This window comes from Vipera berus, assembly GCF_964194415.1.
Source record: "Vipera berus genome assembly, chromosome: 14".
NCBI classification, from domain to species: domain Eukaryota; kingdom Metazoa; phylum Chordata; class Lepidosauria; order Squamata; family Viperidae; genus Vipera; species Vipera berus.
In genome coordinates, this window is record NC_138217.1 from 13,879,700 (window position 1) to 13,890,059 (window position 10,360).

The window sequence follows — 10,360 nt, forward strand, 5'->3', positions numbered from 1 at the left end:
CGGCCATCGGCCAATCGCGGGGAGGAAGGCCGGCGCCCGGGAGGAAGGCCGGTGCGCGATGCTCGCCAGGGACAGGTGAGGGTCTCCCCGCCGGCCCAAAGACCCCCGGAGGGCAGCGGGGGAGCGCCTCGGGCCCAGGAGGCTCGGGGGCCCCGGGCGGGGCGGGGCGGCGGGCGGGCGGGCGGCGGCCGCTGCGGCCCCCTTGGACGGACGGCCCGTTTCTCTCGGCAGGGAGGCGATGTGGGAGCGGAGCCTGGTGGTCTCCGCCCCGGGGAAGGTGATCCTGCACGGCGAGCACGCGGTGGTGCACGGGAAGGTAGGCCGGCGCTCGCCCCGGAGGGCCCCCCACCGCCTGCCGGTCCTGGCCGGCTTGCGCTCTGCCGAGGGGGGAGGGCCTGCTCCTGCTTCCCGGCGCTTGGCGCGTATGGTTCGCGTGTTAGTGAAGCAATTAATCGGCCCTAGGACGGTCACTAAGGACTAGCCTCTTTCCTCTGCCGCTCCTCCCGGCCGCAGGTGGCTCTGGCGGCTGCCCTGAACCTGCGAACTTTCCTTCGGATGACTCCGCGCCAGGATGGGAAACTCTCCCTGCGGTTGCCTAACCTGGGGAGCAGATGGAGCTGGGAGGCTGCCGAGCTCCAGCCCCTGCTGGCAGCGCTCTCAGGTAGGCCCCAGGCGCCTTTGCGGAATTCCACCCGGATCCAGAGGGAGCCCCATCCAGAAAAGCAACAAGGGGCAGCCTCTCCTCCTCCTCTCCGGCGGCCCTTGGTCTGGAGCTCCAAAAATCAGCTTTATCTTAAAGCTTTTGGTTTGTGGCCCCAGAGAACAGTGCACAGGGGCTGGGTTTTCCATTGACTCCTGGGCCTGTTAGCTCCCTTTGAGAGCTTCTCAACTGTTTCATCAGAGCATCTGATCGTCTTTGCCTTGCAATCGGGCTGTGTGCTTTCAAAATTGTATCGGTCAAACTCTGCCCCTAGAGAAACTGATCTATGACTTGTCTCCGGTGTTACCTTGATGCATTTGAAATAATTAGGGTTGTTTGAACATGCTGAAGAAAGTGCTTTGCTTCCCTTTCCCGGCATAAAAGGTGATGTCTCCTGCTGTTTGTTCTCTCCTCAGCTGAACTACCTGAAGCGCAGCTGCCCAGCGCCGAACAAGTGGAGAAGCTGAAAGAGTTTGCGGGGGGCAATAATGGACACGAAGCAGTCCAGAGTGTAGCTGCTGCAGCCTTTCTTTATTTGTACTTATCTGTGGCATCTAAATATGGGTAAGGCTACGGGTCTCACCTTTCCCGTGTGGCTCTTTTGCTCCTGGCAGTCAGGATTGCCAAACCTGTCTTGCCAATTTCCACATGAAGCATTTGGAGGCGTTGATTGAGAGTGTGCAGCTGCCCTGCCCTCCTCTGGGAACGTCAGGAGAGTTTAGCGAACGTGTACATGTCTGTTAACATGGATCCTAAAGAACGTGCAGTACAAGACAGATTGGTAGAGATAAAGAGTGGGGTACAGCAAACTAAGGTTGACAGTGAAAGAGGAAAATAATGCTTTATTATTGCGTGAATTTAAAATCAGGCTGCAGATTATATCTATTTTAAAAACCTCAGGAAACTAGGAGTGGGCAACGTATCACACTTCTTACAGAATACTTGTTTCTAAGGCACCACATCTCGAAAAACCACAGGAGAAAATAAGCAAAGGAAAGACCGGTTCTGTGATCTTACTCTTTCTGTAAGCCTGTTGTGACTCGTCGTGAAAGCAGAGACTATTTAATTCTAGTCAGTGTGAGGGGAAAAATAAGTGAAATTGCAAAACTTAATTTCTGCGGTGTTCTTATCTTTCAGGGTTCTGCCATCTGTTGACATCTTGGTCTGGTCTGAGCTGCCCACCGGCGCTGGGTTAGGCTCCAGCGCAGCATACTCGGTCTGCCTGGCAGGGGCCTTGCTTTCTGGATGTGGTGCCATCGGCTATCCTCTGCAGGAGGGCCAAGAAGTAGCTAGGTAGGAAGCGGGAAAGAGAGGAGCTGGAAAATGATTTCCACCTGTCCGGGCAGGGCTGGGCATGTGTTACGGCAGCTTGTTGTCATCTTAAAGCTCTTCATTTGGCTCTTGTTGCTCAAGGAGAGGATCCCGGTTCTGGGGACCCAGGTGCACTTTTCAGCCTGTCCAGTCTAAAGGACCAGAAGCAGCCGGCCAAAGGAGAACCAGGAGGGCTGCGGGAACGGGGTGGGGACAGGCTGATCTCGACTGAGGCCTTTTCTGCTCTTCCAGATGGAACGAGGAGGAGCTGGACATGATCAACAGGTTGGCCTTCCGAGGAGAGCAAGTGATCCATGGGAATCCTTCTGGAGTGGACAATGCTGTGAGCACATGGGGTTGGTGTTCTCTTTCCTTCTTTTGCATTTCTGAACTAGCTCAGGCGCAGCGAGGGGACCTAGCCCCTCTCTTAGGTGCTCTACTGACTTCCGAAGCGAACCACCTTAAATGTTCCTTACGGTTCCAGGAAGGGATTTTGGCTCTCGTGGGCCCCAAGGCCTCCCTTCTCTTGGTTTGTAATAAAGGAATAAATGGGCAGATGTTTTCCTCTTGCTATTTCAGGTGAAATTGAACAATTTTGCAAAATATGGAAAGATGAAACTTCCCGGGGAATTATTATTTTTTCCTTCTTTCCCAAACGTTTAGGTGGAGCCTTGCGGTATATTTCAGGAAAAATCTCCGCATTGAAAAGGTGAGGTTCATTTGAGCATCAGTGTTTAGTTTTAACAGGAATTGGTGGCTTTATAAAATCATTTTTTAAGATTGAGTTGTATTTTTAGCATGATCATAAGTCTTGCTATTTTTTTCACGAAAAGATACCGTAGTTTTTTTCAATGTTTTGACCTACAGAATGATCAATGCGTTAAAAAGTTTTGATTTAAAAACACTGAAAAGCCTTGATAGGCTGATTAATTTCTTCAGACAGAAGGGCAAGGCCTTGTTTCTGAAGAAGAACGCTAGCAGCCTTCCACGGATCTCACTCTGGGTCTGAGGTCCCACAGTGCGAAGGTTGTCTTCGGCAAGCAAGCATCACATCGGAGAGTTTGCATGCTGAATGTTGCCAGGGCTGAGAGAAGAGATTGCCAGAGAGGCCTCGGCAACAGCTCCCCCCTTTCCCCCGACTTTCCGCCAGCTTGGCCTAATCGGACTTCATTAGAATCTTTCACAGGGCATGAAATTGCTCTATTAGCAGCTAATGTTAGACACCAGTTATTCTGCTGGCAGTTATTAGAAAACAAAGTTATTTTGGCTTGAAAAATGTGGGCCTTGGTTGGGTCGTTCAGAGAACGCTTATGACATGCCAAGCTAATTCTGACTAAAACGTGGCTCTAATTGGCGATTAAGCTCAGCTAGCGATGGTCCCTTTCTGGTGCGACGCTGGCTGTGTGGCATTCGCAGAAGTGAAGGCTACCAGGTGCTTCAGTCATCCTGGGGAGGGAGACAATGGGGCTTGTGATTCCACCTGCCTGCAGTGAAGATGCTTGTGGAAAAAGACAAGAGGCAAAGTCCTCACTCCTCTCCCAGGCTGCAAACTTACAGGTCCTATAGGGAAATAAAAGCCATACCTTCCTCCTTTGGATGTGCCTGATGGGTCTGCACGCTTAGTCATTGCATAGCAATTTTGCAGACTGTTGAATTGATTTTTAAGAGTCTCTTTTTTTCAGGGTGCCCACTTTGCGGATTTTACTGACTAACACTAAAGTTCCACGCAGCACCAAGATCCTGGTGGTGGGGGTTAAAGACAGACTCCTGAAGGTACTTTTTCTGGTTCCTCTCCGAGGCTTTGTGACTGCCCGGAATGTATAGCTGATGATAGGTCAAAATACGTTGAAGGTTTGGAGAGAATTATCTGAAGAGGGGTGGTATAAGAAGCACAGCTTGGCTGAGTGTCAGGAAGCAGGAGACGGCTGCTGCTCCGTTTCAAGGTGTTTGAGATGATCACCAAGAGTTCTTTAAAACAGCATTGCTTGGGTCTCTGACCCTTGACCTTTTGGGCATCATTTTAGCCAAATATTCTTTGCAGCTCTGCCTAAATAGGCCGTTCACGAGGATCCCTTTCTTCCTAGCTTTAATAGAAGTGGGTGTTTTTTAAAAAGTAAGTCCTATAACTGTGCCAAGATAGCTTAAATACTAATAAACTTCTTTCAGATTCTTTATGCTTTTTATTTTTGTTGTTCCTCTCTCTCTCTCTCTCTCTCTCCCCCCCCCTCTCCCTCCTGCAGTTTCCCACTATCATGGAGCCGATGCTCACTTCCATAGACGCAATTTCTCGGGAGTGCGAAGGTATTCTGGAGGCAATGGCTGAAGAGCCATTGCAGGAACACTACTCCAGGCTGGAGGTAAGCCCTCATCTCTTTTTTAAAACAGAAAAAAAATCAAGCTAAGGCTTTTTGGCACACTCAGTTCTGTCCGAAGTATGTTCCCTCCTTGAGCTACACCCGTCTTTTCTCATCCGTGTCTCTGCTTTTTTTTCCAGGACTTGGTGGACATCAACCAGCATCTCCTCAATGGCATCGGGGTTGGCCACTCCCTGCTGGACCGCGTCTGCCAGGTCACTTCTTCCCATGGGCTGCATAGCAAACTGACCGGGGCCGGGGGAGGTGGCTGCACCATCACTTTGCTGAGACCAGGTGCGTCCTCCCCAGCTGGCTTTTGTCTTCCTTTGCACAGGCTCCATTCTTGCTCTTGAATTCTCTGTTGGATGTGGGTAGGTTGAGTTCATAATCAAGCGTGTAAGCGAAGGAGCCCTACAGATGCGTTGCAGTACAGCTGTTGGGGGCACATTGGCTTTCAGCTGTAGGAGCTGCTTTCAGTGGCTTATGGGTCTCCTTTAGAGCAGTGCTTCTCCACCTTGGCAACTTTAAGACCTGTGGACTTCAATTCCCAGAATTCCCAGCCAGGATAGTTGTCAAAGTTGAGAAATGCTTCTTCAATAGATGACTCTATTGTGACACACCAGTGAATACCACACTAGCGTAAGCCGTTCTTAAATTCCACTTGAATCCTGCACGCTGCTTCTTAAAAGCGCCTGTCTAGGTGGCCTTTGCTGTTTGTGTGTGACGCAAGCTCAGCGCTGGCTGTTGCCACCTGTTCCCGTCCTCCTCTGCCTGCATGCGTGGCTCTTTGGTGCCACTTCCTTTGGCCGCTCGGTAACCCAGTCTGCTGTTTGGGCTGTCTAACGGGGGGGCACCGTCTCTTGGCAGGCACCGCTCCTTCGGCGGTAGAAGGTGCCATCCGAGAACTGACCCGCTGCGGGTTTGAGTGCTGGGAGACGGCCATTGGGGCGCCTGGCGTGAGCGCACACAGCCTGCCGGGCCTGAAAGCGGAAGCGCAGGAGGCTCTGACGGGCAGTTGACGATGGCCGTGAAGACCGAGTCTTCCTCCGCCTGGGACCTGCCCTGACTTGGAGCAGACATCCAGGCGACATCCTGGTGGGACTCGGCTGGTCTACTCCGAGCCCTTCCCCCGCCGTTGACTTGGCTCTACTGCTAACGGAGGGCTCTTTGGCCACACGTGTAAATACCAAGCTTCTCTTATCCCTCCCCCCAATTGGCGAGGCCTGGCAAGTTTGCTTTGGGAATGTAAGTTATTAACTGTCTGTCTTCTTAACGCTTCCTGGGAAATACTCCAAACGGCATTGCTGCATTCCCTGGCTGGTGGGTGGGTGGGTGGGGGTGCAGGGTCCCCCGGTAACGAGGTGCTCAGTGGCTTGAAACCGAATGAAAAAGGTGGCTTTTAAATCCCCTTGTAACAAGCATGTTTCTCTCAGGGCTGGGACGCCCTTTACGGGGTTCTGAATAAAGGCTGGTTTCAAAGATGGCTCTTCTGACCGCGGCTTTTGTGTCGGGCTTCCTTCCGTCCTGGGCTGCAGGGTCTCCCCAGCAGCAGCCACTGCGGGGGTCTCTGGGGCACCTGGCCTGGCCACTGCTCTGAGCTGAGCGAGGTTTCTCAGCGGGCACAGATCCTTTTCGGAACAGCAGAGGGCGCCAGAGACCAACTTACTGTGGGAGCTGCAGCTGGGGGGCTCTCTGGAACTTGGGTGGTGGGCCAGGGCGTCTCCTCCCCCTGGCCAGCAGGACCCCACCCCTGAAACAGAGGCCGGCCGGCCAGCTGGGGGGGTCTCCCTTGGTTCTCTCGGGCAGGGGACTGACTGCTCTTGCAGCTCGGCTGGGCCAGTTTTCTGCCACCTGGGAAAGTGGCAGAGCAGAGGGAGCTGGGTGGGCCACTTGGGGGGGGGGGCTGCCTTCGTGTGTGTGAGTGTGAGTGTGTGTGAGAGAGAGACAGACACCCTGCCCCACATTGGCAAAGTGGGAGGGAAGCCTGTTGCCTGCAGAGGCCTCCAAACAGTTCTGGGAATTCAGTGGCTGTCAAATTTCACATTACAATTCATCCTGATTATTCTTCTTGAATTTTACCCCCCCCCCCATTCCCCTCACTCTGGGCTTTGAGAAGGAGGGGGCAGCCCTTGAAGAAACAAATAGTAGTTAAACAAAACCATAGTTTGATGGAATGTATAAAAGCAGCCATGTTGGGTCTAGAATTTTAAATGGGTTTTGTTGGTCTGCTGGGTAGTGCCATCCCCCCCCCATATGAAAAGGGAAATCTCACATCCCGTGTCATCTTTCGAGAAACGGACCTTCCTCTCTTGGGGGGCGGGGGGAATGGCGGATGCTGGTTGAGCAAAAGGACCGTGAAGGAGCAGTAGAGCCTCCCTCCGGGAGGGAAAAGCAAGCAGAGCCAGGCTGGGTTGGGCAGCCCCGGCAGAGATCAATTGTGCAGAGATGCAGGAATGCGGGTCAGTGAGACCATCTGCTCCGGAAAGCTGTTTAATTTTGGGAGAGGGCCCAACTGAGACCGGCGGCCAGAAAAACACTGGCTGGTGGCCTAATGGGGTTTGTGTGGGGGGGGGCAGGTTATCAAAACAGTCAAGTGTCGGACTTTGCCTGCTGCCTGCCTTGAGGCAAAGCCTGAAAAATAGAGGTACAGCTAAGCAGGTGAACTTCAAAGGCTGAAAATCCTTAACTCTCCTGTCGGTCTCATTGGCATCAGTGGGTCTTTGGCCTGGCGGGTTGCCCAGCGCTCCGAGGCCAGCAGCCTCCCGGGCCTGATCCTGGGCTGGCAAGGCAACCCAGCAGCCGGAAAGAGAAGCCAAAGCGTAGCCATTAACCGTGAGGCTATTTATACCCTTCCCAATTATTTGCTCAGCTACTTTAAAAATGCATAACCTGCCTTTCGGTTTAAGGTAATTTTCAGCTACATGCCAATAAGAGCATCAAAAGCTTAAAAAAACAACGACCCAATAGCACTGGATAATTGAGCAACAGGCTGGTAAGGAGAGTTGTATTGAAATCAGTCTTAACTCTTAATGAATAAGCTGGGGATACTGGTTTACATAACCCCTGAAACCATGCTCCACTGCCAAGAGGACGGGGGAGCAGACTTCCCCCTCGGCATAAGCGGGCTGGGCTGGGGCTGAGGGGCACAGCCCATCTGGTTGGACCAGCTGAGCTGTTTTCTGTCCTGGTGGGACTCAGACCGGACCAGCCGGGCACAGGGGGGCTGCTCTGCTCCTCCTCCTGCCCCTTCTTGGGGTTGGTTTCTAGCAACCTTTGGGGGTCCTCCCTGCCTCAGACCCCACCGCAGTGCCCTCCCTACCCTTTCAACCCCGAGGGGGAGTCCCTTCTGCCTCCCCCCCCCCGGAGTGGCAGGTGTGGGAGAGCCAGGCTGGGCGGCGCAGATGGTTTTGCTCAGCGTCAGCAGTGGCTGCTTTCGCTCAGCTGAATAGATGCTTGGGAGACAATGGCGTTAGGGGAGATAAGAGGAAGAAAAGGGTCAGGATGGAAAATGTCAGAGCGGGAACTGAAAGGTAGCCTCTGAGATCCCAGGGGGCCCAGCCGAGAGAGGGTGGCCCCCTCCCAAACATTGCAGCGCTCATCAGTTTGATCTCTACTTAATCCTGGTTGGGGGGGGAAACGGCTCCATCAGTGGAAAACAATGTCTGGACTGACGCTTTGTGCCAAGCCATAATTGCCTGACTTTGTACACACACTTAAGCCATGATATACAAGCTGCCGTGGCTGGTTCACTCGTTCACACTCTGAGCCAAAGCCCACCCGGCTACTTAGGGCTTTGCTCTGAGAATTGGTCAGGATTTTCCACCGTGGAACAGAACGGAAATGGGTCACCCTTGCCCAAAACCCACTTCTGGAACCCTCCGAGGGCCCCCGATCCACCTGGTCCCCAGAGTGGAAACCTGCAGCTCTTAAAAGAGTGTGAAATTGTGGTCAGAGCCAAGTTAATAACGATCAGCTCTAGGGCAAGGTGCTCCTGGTCCTGGAAGACGGCTTGCCATTTACTCCCCAGAGTATCAGAGCAGGTTCTTGGTCCTGCTCTGTTGCCCACTTCTACCGTCTCCCTGGTCGGAGCGTTTCCTTCAAGGGCCAAGATCTAGGACAAGAGGAGAGCCCCCCCCCCCGACGGAGCCTCCCTTAGATGGAGCCCCCGGGTCTGGGAAGCCCACCCTCTGCCCCAGATGACCTCAGAGCTCTCCACGGTGGAAGGAAGCCACACGGCCCAGTTGTCCATCAGGGTCCTGCCAACCTGTCTGGAATTAGCTTTGCCGACTTGTCCAGGGAGAGCAGAATTGGGTGTTTTAAGGCAGCACAGCCTATAATTGTTGAGGGTGTGGAAATGCTTGCTGAGACCCTGTGAATTTCTTCATCTTTTTGACAAGGGGGCCGCTTCGGGCAGACCCTCACTCTACAGATGAGGGAGGAGACGGGCCTAGGCTTCCTTCACCCAGCGTGGAAGGGCACCCGTGGCAGCCTGTTACTCTGTGATGGATTTAAGGCATGAATCCCCCCCCCAGGAGCCCCCCATGGCACCGTGAAGGTTTTGAAAGTTAAGTATTACTGTCGGCTTTGTTGTTGCCGAACTACGACAGACAAATTGAGAACTAGTTGTCAAAATGTCAGTGCACAACAAATCAACATTCAAAATGAGTCTCGGTGCAATGTGGTGTGTAATTAAAAAAAAATCCTTTTTAGAAATTTCGGCAAGCATTGGCTTGGCTTTATATTTGTCTGTGTGATTAATAAAGGCAGCTAATTTTCAGACTTTAAAAACCGCTAGAAAATAGCTCCTAATTACATATTAGGCTCCGAACGTCCCCCGCTGTGCTCGGCTGGTATTGGTGGGCCAGGAATTTTGGCAGGGGCTTAATTACATTCTGAGAGCTTCATCTAATTTTAGTTAAATGTAATGTAATCAGCAGCAGATGTCTTGAAATAAAATATGAATTATGAATATGAAGAAATTCCTTTAAATAATTCTTTAAAAAATAATTTGCCATTGAGTTTTCTCCAAAGCGGCACAGAGCTCAGTTGGAACAGGTTGGAGGCTAGGAAGTGGGGTTCAATTACTGGGGGGGGCAGGCTGGGGGCTTCAAGGTCAAGTAGGAGGCACGGAGGGTGAAGCGGCAGTGCCACCGGACAGATGCTTCTGGTGGGGGGTATCCAAGGGAGATTAAATGTCGTTGCACCGCCGGGTCAGCTGGATTTCAAAGCAGGTCAGATTTCCTGGGCTGCTGAGTTAGCGTTCTGTGACATCCATCCTCGGCTTTATTGAGTTTTCCAAGCAATTTGGGGGTCCTGCCACTCCTGAGGGAGCCTCTCCCCCTCCGCCTCCCCCTCCTGCAACAGCCTGAGATCAGCTTAAATCTCAGCTTATATTGCATTTTTGTGCTGACACCATCAGGATTGTGTGTTTGCATCCTTGTTTTTTCGCTGTCTCTGAAACCCAGCGCCCCGAGTGGGTTTGGGACAGGGGAGGCATCGCACGGTCAAGGATCAGAGCTTTTAAAAAAAAAGCATTTGTGGGTGTGTTCAGAGTGGAGGAAGGGAGAGCCCCTCGGGTTTGTGTGATGCTGAGAGGTTATCCAAAGAGTTGTGAAAAGTGAGGAAAGGTCCGTGGCCAGCCGGGGTTCACCTTGCTGATAGAGCTGCCCCTTATTTTGGAGGGTGGCGAGGAAACTGGGGCGAGCCAGCCTTCCTGCCGGGCCAGGAGCTCCCTGTGCTGCCCGTCCCTCGTGGGGCACCTGGGCCTCCGGGAGGCACCCGCCAGAGCAGGCCAAGGCCTCCAGCCGATGCCATGCGTGCGTCTGCGTTCCGATCTGGTTTCGCCCGTGCTCCCCCTTCCCGGCCTGGGTTAGCAGCCCCGGCTATTCAATTCATCAAGGGAGTGACAGCTAAAATTCATTTGAAGATGAAGAAAATGCAGGCTAATCCTTTCTGGGAGACATTGATAGACTAGCGGCCGGGGAAGAATTGCACA

The 10,360-nt window shown here is 52.8% G+C and overlaps 1 protein-coding gene across 2 annotated transcripts; it reads left to right on the plus strand.

Moving 5' to 3' along the window:
• Positions 1 to 44: 44 nt before the first annotated feature.
• On the plus strand, positions 45 to 5,472 carry MVK (mevalonate kinase). 2 transcript variants are annotated; one of them, XM_081339421.1, is made up of 11 exons: positions 45 to 75; positions 232 to 316; positions 514 to 661; positions 1,117 to 1,264; positions 1,838 to 1,993; positions 2,264 to 2,367; positions 2,675 to 2,720; positions 3,694 to 3,784; positions 4,252 to 4,368; positions 4,506 to 4,659; positions 5,233 to 5,472. In XM_081339421.1, the coding sequence occupies exons 1-11, from the start codon at positions 59 to 61 to the stop codon at positions 5,382 to 5,384; spliced, it is 1,218 nt and encodes a 405-aa protein (XP_081195547.1). In that variant the 5' UTR covers positions 45 to 58; the 3' UTR covers positions 5,385 to 5,472. The 2 variants fall into 2 exon arrangements, with proteins under 2 accessions (XP_081195547.1, XP_081195548.1); XM_081339422.1 differs by lacking the exon at positions 232 to 316 and having other exon boundaries at positions 60 to 75.
• Positions 5,473 to 10,360: the final 4,888 nt, after the last annotated feature.